Source organism: Antechinus flavipes, chromosome 5, assembly GCF_016432865.1.
Source record: "Antechinus flavipes isolate AdamAnt ecotype Samford, QLD, Australia chromosome 5, AdamAnt_v2, whole genome shotgun sequence".
Lineage (NCBI taxonomy): Eukaryota > Metazoa > Chordata > Mammalia > Dasyuromorphia > Dasyuridae > Antechinus > Antechinus flavipes.
This window is the reverse complement of record NC_067402.1, coordinates 265,932,685-265,953,179: the sequence shown is the minus strand read 5'-3', so window position 1 is coordinate 265,953,179 and position 20,495 is coordinate 265,932,685. Positions and strand designations below refer to the sequence as shown.

The 20,495-nt window shown below is 32.8% G+C and overlaps 1 protein-coding gene across 2 annotated transcripts in view; it reads left to right on the top strand.

Annotated features, from left to right (window-relative positions):
* EEA1 (early endosome antigen 1) overlaps positions 1 to 20,495 on the top strand; it is a 120,187-nt gene that overhangs the window by 49,453 nt on the left and 50,239 nt on the right. The window contains exons 9-11 of one of the 2 annotated variants that reach the window (XM_051963619.1): positions 2,606 to 2,761; positions 6,847 to 6,963; positions 18,104 to 18,442. In XM_051963619.1, the coding sequence (XP_051819579.1) occupies positions 2,606 to 2,761; positions 6,847 to 6,963; positions 18,104 to 18,442 (612 nt within the window). Of the gene's footprint in view, positions 1 to 2,605; positions 2,762 to 6,846; positions 6,964 to 17,606; positions 17,781 to 18,103; positions 18,443 to 20,495 lie in introns of those variants that run through there. The other variant, XM_051963620.1, reaches the window with a different exon arrangement.

The following is a 20,495-nucleotide window of genomic DNA, read 5'->3' as shown; positions in this document are numbered from 1 at the left end:
ATTGATGACTCTAATCTGTAGCTCCAACCTTGGCTTCAGTCCAGTGTTTCCAAATAGCTATACGTCCATTGAGAAATCTAAACCCAAATTTATCATCTCTATCTTTCCTTCCCAGTATATATCGACTTGCTTCACACACATATCGGTGCTCTTCTTTTAATATTATGTATTTTTTCATTAAAAAAAATATACATATATATATATATATATAATATCTTGAGGTGCCATATATTGGAAATATATATCTTAATGAAACTTTATTAATTATTAATTTTTTTTAGCCTAATTTTTTTTGGAACTTTTTTAAAACTGTTTCCTAGGGAAATTTATTTATTTATTTTATAATGGTTTTTTATTTTCAAAATACATGCAAAATAGTTTTCAACATTTATCCTTGCAAAATCTTGTATTCTAAATTTTTCCCCTTCCTCTCCTAGATAGCAAGTAATTGAATATATGTTAAACTTGTGCAATTCTTCTAAACATATTTCCACATTTATCATATAGTATAAGAAAAATCAGATCGGAAAGGAAAAAAATGAGAAAGGAAAAAAAAAAGCAAGCATATAACAGAAAAGATGAAAATACTATATTGTGATCTAGATTCAGTTCCCATAGTCCTCTCTCTGGATGCATATGGCTTTCATCATCATAAGTTTTTTATAATTGCCTTGAATCACTTCATTGTTGAAAAGAGTCAAGTCACAGTTGATCATCACATAATCTTGTTGCTATGTATAGTATTCTCTTAGTTCTACTCAGTTCGCTTAGCATCAAGCCTTTCTGAAATCATCCTGATCATTTCTTATAGAATAATGATATTCCATTACCTTCACTTACCATAACTTACCATAACATATGTATTATTCAGCTATTCCCCAATTGATGGGCATCCATTCAATTTCCAGTTCCTTGCCACTACAAAAAAGGGCTGCTATAAACATTATCCATTATTTTAAATTTGAAAATTGTTTTTCCAGTATTATCATAATGTGTGTTATGTGTGTGTGTGTGTGTATGTGTGTGTGTGTGTGTGTATATGTATATAAAACATAGGTGTTAGAAATCTAATTTATAATGGGATTTATTTACACTTTTTAGGATTGTAATTTGAAAATCAATATGGGGTATGATGTGGGAAAGAGTGGGCCTTAGAGTCAGGGTTCAAGTCCTGCCTCTCCTATTTAGCTCTGTGTTCCTGGACAAGTAAAACAATGCCACTGGCAGCTCTCTAAAACTAAAAGTTATAAACAGGTTGTTATATACATTGGTGGAGGTGGTTTATACATAGAGAGAACTCCACATATGAAATCACAGATCTGGCTCCTGTTACCTGGTCTCTCCATGAGAGAGAGAGGAGGGGGTGGAAGGAGAAAGAGGGAAGAGGTAGAGAAAAGAAGAGGGAGAACAAGAACACAATCTAAATGGTGTAACTCATTGATTTGGTGAGAGGTAATGTAGTACTGGTAGAGCTGGTTTCAGAGCCAGGAAGACTTAAATTCATTTAATGCTGATCAGTGGTAATTGAAAGTTTATGTAACTCTTTAAGATTCAAGTTGCAGAGGAGGTGTGACCTGCGTTAGTAAGAAGAAAGACTTTGCTCATCTGAAGTTTCATGTATCAATGAAACCATAGATCCCGTCTCTGAATCTGCAATTTAACTTGGCATGTTGTTGTTATGGCTTTTTGTTATTATGGCTTTGAACCTGGAGAATTGTTCTGTTATTTGTCCACTTTTAAAAATGGCACAGTAAAACTAAGATACCAAATGGAATAGTATGCAACGGTACTAACTTTTAAATGTCACATCAAATGTAGTATATTTGACAATATCAAACCATCCTAAGTTTATGAAAATGTGTTTTTTGTTATTTTGACTATATAAAGTTACTGTCAATAATTTCCTAGTCTGCTTCATATAAGTTATATTACAAAGTGGGCATCATGTTGAATTCTTTATTACATACAAAATAGCATTCTGTGGAAAGCTCATCACTGATAGTTTCTTGGTTGCTTGGAAAGCAAATTCTGACAAATGAATCATAGATTACTATTGAGACATGTATCTATGTATAAAAAAAATGAGAACAATTACCAGCATTTAGATAGCACTTGAAAGTTTATGAAGTGCTTTATAAATATTGCCATTTTATTTTTATAATGATCCTGTAAGTTAAGTGCTATTATTATCTCTGTTTTAGAGATGAGGAAACTGATTTTAGCAGAGGTTAAGTGACTTGCCCAGGATACCCCAGCTCTTAAGTGTGAGGCTGGATTTGAACTTAGATCTTTCTGATTCCAGGCTCAGCACTCTATCCACTGTATTACTTAGCTGCCTCTGCATCCAGAATATCCATTTCAAGTTTCATTTTACTTTTATAAACATGAGTTTATTTTATCTTGTTACAGAAGTCTTGCATAACATTAGTCAAAAAGATCATCACTACACAATTCATTGTACCAACTATTATGAATTTTTAAAAAAGCAATTGTTTAAGAATTACTTGCTTAAGAATTATTCATATATCGATTACTTTGTAATGAGCTCATAGGAATTATATATTTCATTGTAATTTTTAATTCAATTTTGCTTCCTTGCTCATAGCTTCAAAGACCTGGTGTAGAAGATGTTGCTGTATTGAAGAAAGAACTAGTCCAGGTTCAGACCTTAATGGACAACATGACTTTGGAGCGTGAGAAAGAGTCAGAGAAACTCAAAGAGGAATGTAGAAAGCTACAGGCTGATTGTGCTAACTCAGAGGTAATGAAGTTCTGAGATAACCTGATTATGATGAGTTTCCTAATTCTGTTTATATATAATGTGTTAATCTAATATGAAATTTTTTACTGTGTAATAATATTTATGCATGTGTGGTTTCTGGAGACCTCTATTTTTCTTTTTCTTTTCCTTAGAACCACTAGCATTAGGAGACAATCTGACAAAAAAAAAAAAAAAAACAACAAAAAAAACAACTTATATGCCAGTTAGAGTCTGTATTTTAAATATAATTTCACATTTAATATTTAAAGAAAATATTGCTAGAATGAGAAAATTCTGTCCCCTTCTCCCCCCCATCACCCCATATGCCAGATTTGTTGCTGTCAGTAAATTTTAAATTCACAATATCATGTATGAAATTAAGCCTGGGAACCCATATATAAAGAGATTAGTGAAGAATGTGAGGCATTATAAATGTTTTTGGTTTTTACCTTTATTATTTTAGAAGACAGTAATTATACAGAATTAAAAAAATTCTTCTAGCTTATAAAAATACTTTTTGCAAGTACTCTTACATAAGGTATATCATGGTTTGGCAACATTTGACTGAATATTTTGATGAATGATAGGTAGGTTTAGTGGATGTTTTGTCAATGCAGGCTTCCATCTTTCATTCATTATGTTGTATTTTGTTCTTTTGCTTTTTAATGGATATACATTTGAAGCAATTGTTTTCTGAAAATTATTCACCAATAATAGTAATAATTTTTATGTTACATAATTCCTATGAAAGAAACAATTTCTTTCATAATAGTTTCAAAATCTTAAACATGTAACTATTTGTTTTTGTTTTTTTAATATATATTTTATTTTATAATAACTTTATGTTGACAGAATCCATGCCAGGGTAATTTTTTTTACAACATTATCCCTTGCACTCGCTTCTGTTCTGATTTTTCCCCTCCCTCTCTCTACCCCCTCCCCTAGATGGCAAGCAGTCCTATATATGTTAGATATGTTGCAGTAACTATTTGTTTTTGTTAATTTTGTTTTTGTTAAGTGGTTTAGTTATCAGATGATCACTTATTGACAGTAGAAGTTTAATACTGTATTAAAACAATAAATTATTAAATCATTATGGTAAACAATTGGCAGTGTTAATCTTTCATTATTGTGGTGCTCTTTTTGTACACAATTTTGTGGCTTACAAAGACAGTGTTTTGTGGCTTTGAGACTCTGAGGAAGGAATAAGGGAATGTAGTGTCTTTATCCCTTTGAAGGGAAATTAATTCCATTAGTCAACTCAACTTGATATTTTAGCCATTCTTTATTCCTAAACATTAATAGTAAGTGGAATTTAGTTCTCCCTTTTTCTTTACTGTAATGTAACTGTGAACTTGTCAGACTGTCTGTATGCAGTAGACAATGTTTCCTGGAGAAAAATTTGTTTTGATTTAGAGGTAATGTCCCCCACTGCAGTTTTTTTTTTCTGTTTTTCTGTTATTTAGTCCTTGCTCTGATATGATTTTTCGATGTCACAGATGATTTATCCTCCATGGACTTATTTCCTCACCTGCAAGGTGCTAGATCATCAGATTATTTCTAAATTTACTTTTTCAAGTTAGAATAGGTAACAAATATAAGACAGTATTTTTTTCTTTAATTATTAGTTTTATTGGTTTATTACGTTTATTTGTAAATATTGAATTGGAAATGTAAAGACAATCTATCCTATATATATATATATTTTATATCAATAAAATATTTACTAATACAGATAGAAATGTAATTTAGGTTGTGGCTCATCTCAACAGTGAGACAATTTAGGCCAGTTCCAATGATCTTATGGTGATGAGAATCATCTATACCCAGAGAGAGAACTGTGGGAATTGAGTCTGGATCACAACATAGCATTTTCCCTTCTTTTGTTGTTTGCTTGAATTTTATTTTCTTTCTCAATTTTTTTTTCTTTTTGATCTGATTCTTCTTCTGTAGCAAGATAATTGTATAAATATGTATGCCTATATTGGATTTACATATATTTTTATCATGTTTAACATATATTGGATTATTTGCCATCTAGGAGAGGGAGTTGGGGGAAAGGAGGGAAAAGATTTTACAAGGGTTAGTGGTGAAAAATTATCCTTGCATATATTTTGAAAATAAAAAGCTTCAATAAAAAACAAACAAACAAACAAATGAAATATGGTAATTTACACTCTTGTTTGGTGAGATCATTGGCATTTGTGTCATTTAACTATAACATGGGCAAAAAAAGTAAAGTAGCAGAATCACATCTAATAATCTGATTATTATCAATATATTTTAATGTGTTAGTCTAATGAAATTTTTTTGCTCTGTAATAGTATTATTGGCTACAGGAATTTGAAACTAAGCCACCAACATTGGTAATCACTTTAAAACTATATGGTAGTTCAAGGAAAAATTATGAAGATACCTATTTGTTTTGAAGAAATGGATAAGATGAAGAGTTGTAGAAACATGTATCATTCTCAAAAATTCACGCATAGTGGACATTTTGAATTTTCATATGTGCTTTATTTTTTAACCATAATTTTCATTATAGTAAACATCAGTTACTAAAATATGGATCTATTTTATTGTAATGTCTTGCATAAGGTACCTGTAACAAGATGAATTAAAAAAAATTATATTTCAGAATTTTACTTTAAATCTACATCATATTCTACTTCAAAGTTATTGCTGTAGGAGTCTGGACACTTATCTTAGTGATTGGATTATTGCTGAACTGATTTTGGAAGTTTTTCAGAATTGCCTCTGGGACAATTTATGAGCCAGATGAAAAAGCATTGTTGTTACTTGATGTTTCAGTCATGTTCGAACCTTCCCTGACCCAATTTGGGGTTTTCTTGGCAGATATAGCAGTCATTTGCCATTTTCTTTAGATGAGGAAACTGAGGCAAACAGGGCTAAGTGACTTGGCTATGATCAGACATCTAGTAAATATCTGAGACATTTGAATTCACAAAAGGGTGTTCTGTCCCTATACCACCTAGCTATCCCTAGCCTGTTTGTTATTCTGGAGGCATGCTCCCTTTTGGCCTTTACATCTATATCTCTATCCAAGTCACTGACAAATATGTTAGAGGGCAAGATCTAGGTCTGTTATAATAGATTTTAATATTAAAAGAATCAATTCTATAATTGTGATTTGTAGCAACAACTTGAATATTTTTTAGGTACAGATATAGTACTGGTAGCCAAAACTATAAATACCAGGCTTCTACTTACTAAATAAATATGAAAGCCTGAGGCCTTTGGAAAAGTTGATCAAGCCACATATTTTAGTCACTCTTTTTTTTGTCTTCTTTCATGTGCATTGCCCATGTCCTTTAATAGAAATTTCATCACACACGAGATATAACTAAACTAATGTAATTTTTGAGAAAACAAATTGTAACTCATACATACCAAAAAACATTATCCCTTTCAAAGTTACTATTTGAAGGAGGCTACAATTAAGTTGATCTACAATTTAGGAAAGAATTTGCCAGAGGTTCTCAGGTCATTCTATGGGCACAGTGGAGAGAGTTAGTAGAGATAGCTTATGGTTTAGGCAAATTCAGAATAGGATGAATGGCCAGATCCAAAGAATACTTACTCATTAGTCGTTAATGTTACCTTGAAAGCAAATATTCTGTGGAATGCTTCAGGGATCAGAGGTTGGGCCTGTGCTTTTTGTTTTCATTTGGTCTTTTTTTTTTTTTTTTTCACCTACTTTAATTGGAAGAAAATTATGACTTTTATTGACAGTATCATTATCCACAGTACGTATACATCACTATGAAAGCATATTGAAAGCTAAAGTTAATGGAAACTGTAACACATGGTTAATAGTTAATTCTCTGTTGGCTTAGCTTTTAGGAACCCGAGAATTAGTACTTTTTGTTATATTGCATTTCTCAAACTTTAAACATACATTTAAATATATGAAGTTTTTGTTTTATGAATTGGGCAAAAAATGCATTTAGACGACTTTGAGTCTTTAATTTTAGGGAGATTTAGGGCAGAAGTCGAAAGCAAATGAATTGAATTGAAATAATTTATTCTCCAGCTCATTTTGTTGACTTTTTTTCCTTGCTTAGATCACAATAAGCCAGTTAAGAAGTGAACTTGCTAAAGGCCCCCAGGAAGTTGCCGTGTATGTACAGGAGCTGCAGAAACTTCAAAGTTCAGTTAATGAATTAACTCAGAAAAATCAGGTGAGAATTCTTTTTCATTTGGCAGTAATGTATCAATATTTTAGTATAAAAGAACATGGAACAATGTTTAGGATTTTAACTCGATTTATTGTTGTTAGTACTTTTCAGGACTTTGGGGAATTTTCACGGAACTTCAGGTTTCAAAACTTCTTTGACGGGCCAGTGGATCTGGCATTTGATAAAAGGATAGTTCTTGGTATTGTCTATTGCATTGCTATAAATCTGGGAAAAGTCAAGAAGAAAAAGTCAAGTCAGCAGGGAGAAAAAAAAAGATAGCTATGACAGATTATAAAAAATTTAATTTTTGTCATGGACAATTTGAATTTTTTTCCAGTGTTCTAATGTTTTTTGTTATTTACTGACAATAGTGAGGAAGCTAAAGGTTCTTGTCTGAGTGTCTCATTCTTAACTTATTGAATGTTCCTTTATGGCTTTGCAACAATAGCAAGATGCTTCCTTCCTTTGCCATATGTCTCTCCATTAGCCAAGCAAAAACACATAAGAAATTTCAGTTTGACATTGAGAGCATATGTATGAAGCAATATGTATAGAAAGGACAATATGATTCATTTATATTAACTTAAAAACAATTATATTAATTTTTATATTCTTTGCCTGACATTTTTAAATTTTTAAAACTTTTGTATAGTATTACACATGACAAACTTTGGTCATGATGATGAAACTTTTTAATGGTAGACTCTTCATAGGATTAGAGATCAGTTAGTTTTAGTAAGTATTTAAGTGCTCATTTTGTGCAAACCCTTGTGTCAAGATCTGGGGACTCAATGAAAGGTAACAAGTCTGCCCTCAGGTAGCTCACATCCATTGGGGTATAGTCAGCTCCCCAATGAACAATCAACTGTGCAGATATATGATGGGTAAATTGGTGGTAAAAAGTGACACTGAAGAGAATAGATATGGGAAAAGCAGCTTGACCAAGTATAAATCAAAAAGTTTAGTATTACAGACAATACAGTTGAGAGGGCATTGAAGGATCAAATTTGAAGGTTATCTGGAGGAGAAATTAATAGCGATGTGCAATCAATTTTGGATCTTAAGAATTACCAGCTTATATGCATCCCTTACACATTGAGGTTATTATTATTATTATTATTATTATTATCATTATTTAAATATCAATGCTCAGTATCCATCTTGAGGATCCCAGACTTTTACTGGCAATATTCCACACAGTAGACAACTTCTTTTATCATCATGCAATATCTCTTTGGTTTTAACTCCAAAGAACAAGATGTATCCCAAGGATAAGCTAATCACTTCTGATCTCAGTACCCTGTTGCTTTCTTAGATGTTGAATACAAATATAAGACTTCCCATAATGTCCCTTTCCCTTTGATTGCAGGGCTGTACAGTGGAGCACCAAATTCTTTCCAAAACTTTTCTATATAGAGGGCAGGATTTCAACTTTATAGCTTTCTACCTTCCATTTGCAACTCTAATTGGTTTCAACTCCAAAATGTCCCCTTTCTAGTATCCACATTCTTCTCCTTCTCAACTTCTAGCTTCCTTTTGTGTGTGGTTCTTTCCCCTTAGATTGTAAGCTCTCTGAGGGAAGGGACTATCTTTCTTTTTCTCATTTGTATCTCCAGGGCTTAGTACAATGCCTTGTATATAGGAGGCACTTAACAATTACTTATTGAATTGAATTGAATTACCTGAAGATGTAGAAAGTGTAAAACTCCACTTGTTTAATATTGTTGACTCAGCAAATATTTATTAATCAATTACCATGTGCCAATCCCTGTAATGAGCACTAGAGATTCAAAGACAAAATGAAATAATTTTTGTCCTCAGGGCCTCTCAGGTCTCTCAGAAGAGACAGTATACATGCATTCATACACGTACAAATGTGTTATTTATAAATATGTGCAAAAATATATGTATATGAATGAATACAAAAATACATAAATTTAAGGTAATGTGGTAGGGATTCATTAGTTGAGGACATCAAAAAAGCTCTTATGTAGATGATTTAAAAATTTTTTTTGACTTACTAGAGCAGCATACCATCTTAAAGACTTTCTTCTGGGAAAGTGACTGCTAGAATTATATCAAAATTTTGCGAAATTTATTGAAACAGACAAGAGAAAACCTTGTTTGGTCCTTTTTTTATTATCAGGAAGGACCTAAATCAGGGAGATCAAATGCATTTTCTACAGTAATGGAGAAATCTGTCCAAGTTGATCTATAGATGGTGAAGTTTTCCAGGTGTGTTCTCTGTTGTTACTGACTATATCTATATGTTAGAACATTAATACATTCCTGAGTCTCAGATATGAGATTCATAACAGTCCTTTTTAGAAAAACGTGGAAAAAGAATGTCTCTTGGTTTAGACTGTGGTAGGTAGTTAGGATGGCAACTTCTAAAGTTTGTCAATGAATATTTGTACAACTGCACAAAGAGTTGAGCCCAGAATTAAATAGGAAGAAGAAATTATTTTGGATTGCCTTGGAGAACTGAAACTCTGTAATTACTTGAACCTTTTAATTTAAAGACCCATCTTTTTAATACTGGTATTCTACTGATTCTAGATAGTAAGTCATGGAATGCTGCATGTAGTCTTCAAAGGATAGAAAATAAGTATAATTAAGAGGGCAATGGGAAACACATGGTGATTTCCTAACTTTTCACCTTGAAGTAAAAGATGTTGTCAAAGAAAGACAACTAAAAATTATATAGATGGGCTGGTCCTCTTGGTAAGAGGAAGGGATGCCAATGGACAACCCTTGAAATTTTCAGGTAGTCTTTTACTATGAAGATAAAATGAGAGAAGGCCCCCAATATGTTGGATGGACATTTATGTGATGAATTATTGAGAGGACATGGATGATCAATATGGTCTAGGGCAGACTGGGCTAGAAGGAAGGGATCGTGATTTGCATCTCTTCACCTGGGTGAGACCTGAGATCCATTTAATGTATCTCAAGTGAAATATCTTTCAAATCAAAAATGTGTAAATAATGCATAGTGCATTTTGTAAGAACTAAACATTTTACTACTTACATAATTAGTGAACTAAAATCAATATAAAATGTTTGCTATTTATTAATTTATGGAAGGAAAAGATAAGCTGTCTTACTTAGTTTATAGAAGCCATCATAGAAATAGGGGCTGGATATATGATTTCATTGGAAAGAGTAACTCGGGTGAGGAACTCACTCCAGTGTGCATGTCAGCACTTTCTCTGTAATTCATAGTCATAGGAGAGCTATCCAGAGCACGCAATTCAAATCAGGTCTCCTTGGCTTCAGTGGCCAGCTCACTGGTTTTATGGCAGTATGACATACTTATTCTTATTATAATATAATATATTATATTATAATTATATAATAATAAGAATATTTACATTTTGATATTTTGGCTTTTTATAAAATCAAGTAACTAATTTATTTTAGATTTTTTTTTTAGATAATTTATTTTAGATTTAAAAAATCATAGTTATTGCCCATACTTCTTGATAAATGCACTTCTGGCCAAAATGTTATTAAAATCTTATCCTACCCAAAATATGAGTTGTGTATATGTGTCTTCCTTAAAATGATCATATTGGAGAGAAAATATTTTCAGTAGTTTTTGCTTAGCTTTTCACATTCAAATCTAGATGTTGTGCTTTAATAGTTATCAGATTTACTCCTTTCTCTTTATTTTCACAGATATAAATCCTAATCTAAGTTCCTGCTTCCTTGCACCTGGTTTACAAAACTGTTTTTCCTGCCAGTTTGCCTACTTTTATCTGTTTCCCAGTCTATTTTGCTTTGTCTAGAACATCAAAAGTAATCTTGTTCTAATCTCTTTAATCATATCATTGTAGAACCCTATAATCATTTTCACTTGTTTCTGGAATCATAACAAAATGCTTATTGAAAACCTTTTACCAGTTTTTATACTCATTACATTTGTTTTCCTTTAGACTGGTGCCTCATGCTATCAGATGAAACATATGTATTGTCCTTCTGTATGACATACTTGAGAATGGGCCTTGGAAGTTTTATATGATCCAGCTTCTAATTGGCTCTGAGCTCCTAGTTATGTTGGTTCTTCCTGGATTTTGGAGTCAGTAAACAATTATTAAGCATGTGCAGTGTACTAGGCATTGTGCTAAGTGCTAGGGACAGAATGAAAAGCAAAAAAAAGGCCATGTCTGGAAGCTCAGGGGAGACCATACAAAAGAACTATGTACAAATAACTTCTATACAGAATAAATTGAAGATAATCCAAAGAGTTGAAAGCATTAGCATTAAGGGAGAATTGGAAAGATAACACTTTCTGTAGAAGATGGGATTTTAGCTGGGATTTAAAGGAAGCCAAGACACAGAAAACGGGGGAGAGCATTCCAGATATGAAGGATAGGCTTATGTTTAAATTGAGTTCAATTTAATATTATATAAATAAAAAAGTTTAACAGACCAGATGGTTAGTTTTTGTTCCTACCTAGAATCTAGCCATGGCGCTTGTGAGATACATACATACATACACACACACATACACACACACACACACACAGACACACACACACGTAAAAAAAATTTTTTTTTGATCATAGAATTTAAAGCTAGAAGACACTTTAGAGATCATTAATAGTCCAAGATCTTTATTTTATTTTAAAGGTACTTATGAATTCTTTTTCATTTGCCTGTGGTTGATAACAGTTTTTATCTTGGAGTCTTGCTTTCACAATCAAGTTACTGTAACGAATAGAATTGGAATCCTAGTTTGATTGGAAATTTGCAACCTGGAATAACTTGATCAAATAGCCATTATAGGTAATTAAAAAAAATCGCCAAACAAATCCAAAAGACAGTATATGCACAGTATGAAAAACATTGTAGAGGATCACATTAAATAGGTGTTCAATGAATAAAAAGTTCTATACTTTCCATTAATATTTATATAATGAAAGTATAGTGGCTAGTGTGAAAGTAAGGCTTCTTTATTTAGATGTTATCTTGTTCTCATTAATTAGCATGATAGCTGTAAGAGTGATAAAATGGTAATTTCTCTTAAAAAAATCTATTCTAATAACATCTTCTTTCTAAAGTTATTTCTGCTCTTTGTTTTTGTGGACATAAAAGCAAAATAAGCAAAAATATTTTTAAAATTTCATAATGTTAATCAGATTTTACTCTGTATTATTAACTTTTAAACTAACTTATAATTAAATTTAATTCAAGTGAGTTAGTATATATTCTGAAGATTTTTCTATCACTTATTCTAAAGAAAATTGTCTTGGTTAAGCTATAGATAACACACTTTTAGAAACTGTGTGGCTCAGTAGAAACTCCATTTAATTGTAATTATAACTATATTACAGGAAATAAAATTGGTTATTTTTTGTTTTTCATCTCGTTTTAAATTTTGAGTTTGCTAATATGAATAGTTGGAATATAAATTTCCTTGCAATCATAATCCAGCATCAACTTGTTCATAGGGATTATTAAAATTATTATTACATAGGGAACAAACAAAAACCCTTCACAACTCTGACATCTTTTCCCTAAGAGTCAGTCTGGTACTATTGAAGAATCTGAAGAACTTTGCTAGGAGTTAATAGATTTGGGTTCTTATAAATCCTGACTGTCACATTATACTTGTCAGGGGACTTTAGTCTCTATCATTTTGCTGACCATATGACTCTGATCAAGTTATTTTACCCTCTGTGAGCCAGACTTTACTCATCTCTTAAGTAAAGAAAAGAATAATACTTGCTATCTTGTGTCACAATGAGAGACATTTTGGGAATGTATTATTCGTAATCTCTGTTTGCATAGCTTTTACCACATATGTGGGTAATCGGACTCAAGGAGGGATGTCTTTTAATTAGGTCTTGGGATCCTGAATGCCCATAATCATTGGGAGGGATTAATATAATTAATTTTTGAAAAACCATTAAGTGGGCAGTGGGAAAAGGAAGAGAACTGAAAGAAAGTGAAAGCATTAGCTGAGAAGAATTTTGTTGATCAGGGTAATTTTTTTCATAGAGTAAGAGGTGGCAAGAGGCCAAATATGAGGAGATGTTCCTATAATGGAACCCTTTTGTCATACTGGCATTGTTAGGACAAATTAACACAAAAATTATAAGAAAGCAGTTTCCTATTTCTAATGTGTATTTCAGCAACTGTGAACATCAATCTAAGTAATTATTCCTCACCATTTGTGCATAGGCATACCTTGGCAATATTGTGGGTTTGGTTCCAGACTATGGCAAGAAAGCAAATATTGAAATAAAGTGAATCACATGAATGTTTATATTCTCTGTGCATATAAAAGTTATGTTTATACTATGCTATAGTCTATTAATAGTGCTAATCATATAGTACTTCTAATATTATGACTAAAAAACATGTATATATCTTAATTTAAAATATTGTTAAAAATGCTGACCATCATTTGCTAAACCTTTATCAAATCATAATCTCTGTGTTGTAAAATTTTATATTAGCATTGATGGCTATTGGATTGATCAGGGTCATAGCTTTTGGCATATCTAGGCTTTTGTCATAACTTTCTCTCTAAGTTTATTTATGTCTAGCTTTTGATTTAAAGTAAAAGACATCTGACTCTTTCCTATGTCTTGAACACCCAGAGGCCATTGTAGGGTTATTAATTGGCCTGATTACAATATTATTGTTTTTCATGGAATAAGGGGTCCAGAGGAAATGGAGAGAGAGAGGGAAAGACTGTTTTGTGGAGCAGTAAGAATACATGAAACATTTATCCATGTAGTTCACCATCCTTATGGGCATGGTTTATGGCACTCTCAAAATAATTCCAATAATAACATCAAAGATTACTGATCTCAGATCACCATAACAGTTATAATAATGATGAAAAAGTTTGAAATATTGTAAGAATTCACAAAATATGACAGAGATAAGATGTGAACTATTAGAGAAATGGTGCTCATATACTTGCTTGAGCAGGGTTGCCACAAGCCTTCAATTTGTAAATATTGTAAACACAATATCGCTGAAGGGCAATGAAGCAAAATATACCTGTAATCACATTAATAGAGCTTTGAAATTAAAATAACAGCAAAAAAAAAATTGTTCATTTTTGTTCTCAGTAATATAAACTTCCTTTTTCTTTGGCTTTCAATAGTACTTTATTTTTCCAAATATATGTATCAATATTGTTTTCAATATTCATTTTTGTAAGATTTGGTTTTTCTAATTTTTTCTTTTCCCTCCGTTATTTTGTTGTGCAGTTCTTTTAAATATATTTTCATATTTGTTATGTTGTGCAAGAAAAATTAGACCAAAAAGGAAAAAACTACAAGAAGGGAAAAGCAAAGAAACAAAAAGTTGAAAGTATTATGCTTCAATTCACATTCAATCTCTATAGTTCTCTCTCTGGCTACAGATAGCACGTTCCATCCCAAGTATAATGGAATTGTCTTAAATCACCTCATTGTTGAAAAGAGCCAAGTCACTCACAGTTTTTCATCCCATAATCTTGTTAACTAAATACAATGTCCTTTTGATTCTGCTTACTTCACTCAGAATCAGTTCATTTAAGTCTTTGCAGGCTTTTCTGAAATCAGAGTGCTCATCATTTCTTTTAGAACAATAATATCCCATTATATTCATATGTCATAACTTTAATCAGCCATTCCCCAACTGAAGGACATCCACTCAACTTCCAGTTCCTTGCCACTTTACAAAAGGCATCACTGTAAACATTTTTGTAAGTGTGAGTCCTTTCCTCTTCTTCCATGATCATTTTTTGGGATACAGATCCAATAGAGACATTACTAGATCAAAGACTGTGCATAGGATAACATCAACTTTCAAGAGACATAGGCACACAGTGTGAGCTAACCATTTTAATCAGGCGTAAAACAGCATTTTATGTACAATTGCTCAATAAATGAATACATTAGAAGAGAGAAAATACTGCAACTCATTATAACAAAGCAGAATTGCCTCTAATTTGAGTAATAAGGCAAGTGCATTTTAAGTGAAAATAGCCTAATAGTAGACTGGCCTAATTTCTTTCTTTTCTTTTCTTTCTTCCCCCCCCCCCCCCCCCCCCCCCCCCCGAGGCAATTGAAGTTAAGTGACTTGCCCAAGGTCTCACAGCTAGGAAGTATTAAGTGTCTGAGGCCAGATTTGAACTCAGGTTCTCCTGACTTCAGGGCTGGTGCTCTGTCCACTATACCATTTTCGCTGCTCCATCAGCCTAATTTCTTAAGTCAAATTTGTTAAATATATCCTGTCCTTGTTACCCTGTAGATACAAATGTAACATAATGAACTCTTGTTAACTTCAAGCCCTTGAGAAAAACTGTACATTTTAAAAATGCAGTTTATAATGATGATGATCATAGGTAATATTTATTTGCTGTGTGCAAGGGACTGTGCCAATCACTTCACAAAAACTATATCCCTTGCAGGGAGCGAGGTACCATTTTACAGATGAGGAAAACTAAAATTGAGAGAGATCCGTGACTTGAACAAAGAGTCACTGAATTCACTGGATCTAAACAAATTCTTATGTTTACAAAATGAGTAAATATATGATTTTTTCCCCCATGGCTGCACACAGCTAACATCGGTGAAAAGAATTCTATACTGGATGAGCTCTTCTTTTCCATGACCATTACTTAATGTAGTCTGTCATCAGCTTTTAGCTTCTGTTCCATCTGATCCATTTAGCTTCTAGAATTATCTTTATCTAATATTATTTTTGTCCTATTAACATCTCTGTGTATCAACCTCCAGTGTTCACTGTTCCCTAATATATACAATTCAAAATTTTCACCATCTAGATAGTATAGCTTCCTCGGAACTTCATCTCATCAGCTGCCCCCTATTACTATCAAACTCATCTGTTTACATATCAGACATATATCACAAACTGGGATCCATTTATTGCTTTTTAAGCTCATGTCATTTCTTCTAACCTAAATGTTTTTTTCATGCTCGCTATCAGCAAATGACCATAATTTTGACATTTCTCATTTTACTTTCATCTTACAAGTATAGGGGGAATAGGACTTTTTTGTGTCATGGGCTTCTTTTGGTAGTTGAAGTTCATGGATTCCTCCCTTTTTTTTCTCAGAATAATTGGAATAAATACTTAATTTCATTTAGAAATCAAGATATGATTTTCCCCCATTTATGTTGACAGACCCTCAAAGAGTCCATGCATTCCTTGGTGAAGAATGCCTGATTTTTCTATTTTTGTCATTACTCACTTATCCTTTACACAGGTGTAAATTAAAATATTAGCTGTAGCTAACCTAGTTAATGCTACTTTAGTGTGGTAATCTTAACCTATTGACATTTTTATTTTCAAATCTAAAGCAAACTTGTCATTGCTTGCATTTTAATTGTGTCCAACTTTTTGTGATCCCATTTGGGGTTTTTTTGGGCAAAGATACTGGAGTATTTTGCCATTTCCTTCTCTAGCTTATTTTACAGATAAGGAAACTGAAGCAAACAGGATTAAATGACTTGCCCAGAGTCATACAGTTAGCTTCTGAGAGCAGATTTGAATCGGGTCTTCCTGACTCCGGGCCTGGTGCTACATCTGCTGTACTACTTGCCTCTTGTATACATGACATGGAGTCAAATGAGCTTGTAAACAACTGAAATGTCAGTAAAGGGAGAAACTTTATTGGGATCCAAGATTGGCAGTTGATGACTTCATGTTGATCCAGTAGTCTGAGGAAAAGTTCTAGATTTCATATTTTGTTTGGAGCTTGGTGATCAACCTCATGAGTAGAAAACCTGAAAACTTAGTCAGCCAACCTTTGTAGAGTCTAACTTGTCCCACTTTAAAAATCTGAGTGGGAATTAAATCTATGACCTTAAACTCTTCTTCTAAGAGGAAAAGGAATGAATTAGAGAAACAATGTTCTTTTATGATAATATTTAAATTAAACATATGAAAAATTTAAAAACAAAGAGGTTCTTTGTAATCCAGAATTATGTATATTTCTAAAATGAAATTAGAAATGGCTTAATGTAATCCTTATTATACAGATAATTTCTGACTGTAAAAGGGTTAGCATCTCAGTCAATTGTGGTGGTTTTTGGACTTTTACAAGTGTTAAAATTAAGTCCGTTGGTCTAAAAACAAGAGACCTTTAATTTTGTGCATTTTAACTGACATGAAGAAAGTTTTGAGGCTTGAGGGAATTCATTGGGGGATCTTGAGCACAGATTAAGGGGTAAGGGCCAGTTGGGGTAATAACCATGGCAGTCTATGGTCCTAGAGCCTTCTGGCCTTTGGGCAACGGTAGAGAAGGTTGGTGGTTTAATGTATAGGGTTCTTCTTTGTCCTGGTAGATTACCAAGTGCTTCCATTTGGTTCTCTGATCTTTGTTTTTAATCAGTATGGTGTGTGGGTTGGATCATAATGTATACTCTAAGGCCGTGAACTATCACACTCCCCCTCCCTGTCATTTTCAGGGCAGCTCTGCATACTAAAATAGATCACTCTGACCAGCACAAGCTTGGGGCACCCCATCTACTTGGTTAGAAACAAAACCGGTAAGGGCTATACTATAGGGAGTGGTAAGATCTCAGGTATCCCATTGTTTTCCCACCTCTGATGTCATAGACAGGCAGGTGCCAGGCAAGTTAGTTAGTCCTAGTTGACAGATTAGGCTAGGATTGAAATTTTTTAGCATGGAAGATTCCAGATTTGGAGAGTTTCAAAAAGCTGTAGGGTGGAAATTATACTCGGGAGGAAAGGGTATTTCTAAAGCAGAGGCGGCATGTCTCACAGGGGCCTTATGGATCTCAAAGAGGTCCAAAAGATCCAGAAGCTTATTCAAACTACCACAGGTAGATTTTATTCTCACAATAAATATAAGACGATTAGACTGCCCTTTGCTAGTGAACTTTTATTTCATTGAATAACTACATCCTAGAGTGAAAAACTGTTAACTGTAGGTTCAGAGATACATTTTTAGAACAACTTGAGCCATTAATAAAAAAAAAAAAAGACTTTAAAAAGCTGGTCAACAGTAAGCCTATGCTAGTTTTTGCTTCACTATAACATCTATTATTGACTTGCTTTTAAATTTAGTAAATTTATTGATATAAAGTTTCTTCCAAAGTTGTTATAATAATTAATATGAAATAAAAATACTCAATTGATTTTTCAGAATTTGTCAGAAAAGTTACTGAAGAAAGAACAAGATTACACTCAATTAGAGGAGAAACAAAATGAAGAATATGTTTGTAAAAAGAATATTCAAGCAAACCTTCATCAAAAAGAACTGGATTGTCAGCAGCTTCAATCAAAATTATCATCATCTGAAGCCTCACTGCAAAGATTACAGGGAGAGCTTGTGGAAAAGGGGGAAGTGAGCCAGAAGCTGAAGGAGGAATTGTCAGAAGTAGAGAGCAAGTATCAGCATCTCAAGGTAGAGTTCAAACAACTCCAGCAACAAAGAGAGGAGAAAGAGCAGCATGGTTTTCAACTTCAAAGTGAGATTAATCAAGTAAGAGATGTTTCTGTTATTCTTTTATGTAAGCCAGTTGACCCTACACCCTCTTTTTTGCATATATACTGGAGTCATAATTAGAGTGTAGGAAATAAATATGTGCTTCTGAAATAACTGTCTGTTAACAGATACAGTGGCCTTTTCTCTGGCCTTACCACCATTAACCTCTGCAACGTTTGAACTAAATACTGTCTCTAAATTCTCTTCTTCCACAGCTTCCCTAATACTAATCTTCTATGGTTCTTGTACGTCTTTACTTTTCTGTCTGTTTTGTTGATTCCTTTTCTTACTTCTGACTCCTTACTAGTTTTGCTCTTGTTGTTTTGTACCTGCCTTCAGAAAAGTCAGTTATTCTGGCAACTTCAACTCTTCTTCCATTTGAAGATATGTAGATCTCTCTTTCTAGTCTTCAGCTATCTCTTGAGCTTAATAACATCCTCTCTTGCTTGTTGACTTAGCAGACTCTTGGTCTCATAAACATCATTCTTTCTACATTTTCCCTATCGCCACTGTTTCTCCCTCTACCTTCTTTCTGTTGTTCTTTGAAGATTCTGTTGGAAAAAACTATCTTTTACATAAATCTCAGTATTCCTATTGCCTATATTTAACCTTTCTTTTATAGATACCTAGCTTAGTATCTTGCATATAATGGATGATGAATAAAGTGAATGGAATTTCCTGTGAGCAGTACAGCTATACTTGTAGACTTTTAACTATTTTGTAATTTTTTACTAGCCTAGGTACCTTAAAGAATCCTTTGCATGGTATTATTTTTTTGTTTTATCTTTTTTTTTCTTTTTTGGTAGACTGTTTTTGAATCACATTTATTTTTTCCTATATTCCTTTTCTTTTCTGCCCAATGAAAACATCCTTTGTAGTAAAAAAGCTTAAAAAAGGAAAAGCATTTTAGTAAATTAACTAATACCTTGAGTGTGTCACTAAGGTGATATAAAGTTCTTTTTATAGGGGCTAGAACCTTTTGCCTCTATTAAAGATTGATCACGGAATCCTTTGACCTCATAGGATATGATAAACTTTGGATCTTATTAGCTGGGGATGAATTTGGCTTTTTTCATTGGGAACCATCTCTTTGTGATAGCCATGTGTTCTCACTTACTTTGCTTGAAAAGAGACTTAATAGATATCCCCAGTACCAAAATTCCCTGATTCCTAGGTAGAGGAAAGGGGATTTCTTGGATAATGTTGAGTTCTTAGAAAGGTAAAGAGACCCTTCCTGGACAGTGCCAGCTTAAAAGGAAAAGTGAGGAAAGGATCACACACTTTCAGAACCTGAAAAGCACAAAGAATTAAATCTACGATATGCGCATATCAAAAAACATGTGATTAAATTATTCTGAAACTTCAGGTTTGCTGAAAAGTGGGTTACCTTTCTTGTAGCCTCAAATTCATTTTTCTTTCTGAGGTAGGTCCAAATTACTGGGAATTGAAGAGGACCCACAATAGCTTGAACCATTTTATTTTTTCTCAGTGAAACAGAGTTCCAAACAAAGATTCACAACTTTAAAAATTCAAGTTGATTTGGGAACTCTTCTGATCAGTCCCTATACTTTTATGTGATTTTATTGCTTTAGATTTATTAATTTTATTTATTAGATTTTAATTTTTAAAAAATTTATTAGATTTATTACTCTCATTCTTTAGATTCCTTGAAGTTTGCATATCACTTTATATACATCATTTCTTTTGAGCCTCATAGACAAGTGCTGTGATATTGGATCCCTTGTTATGGATGAGGAAATTAATGCCCATAGAAGTTATTTTTTAAATCAGATGTGTAATATGTATTGGAGGTAGAATTTAAACTTCCCTCATATTCTAAATTTAATACCTCATCATGGTATGACCCTTTAATTTTTGAAGCACAGTTAAATTTCACAGGTTCTGTCATACTAGAAAGGCTTTTTATATGATCTCTTAACAATTTATGTTTATTCTCTGAGGTGGAGTCTAGCTAAATACAGATGCTTATCATAGCCACTTGATGATTAATTCTTTGGCTGTGGTAATTCACAAAACAAAAGAGACTAGA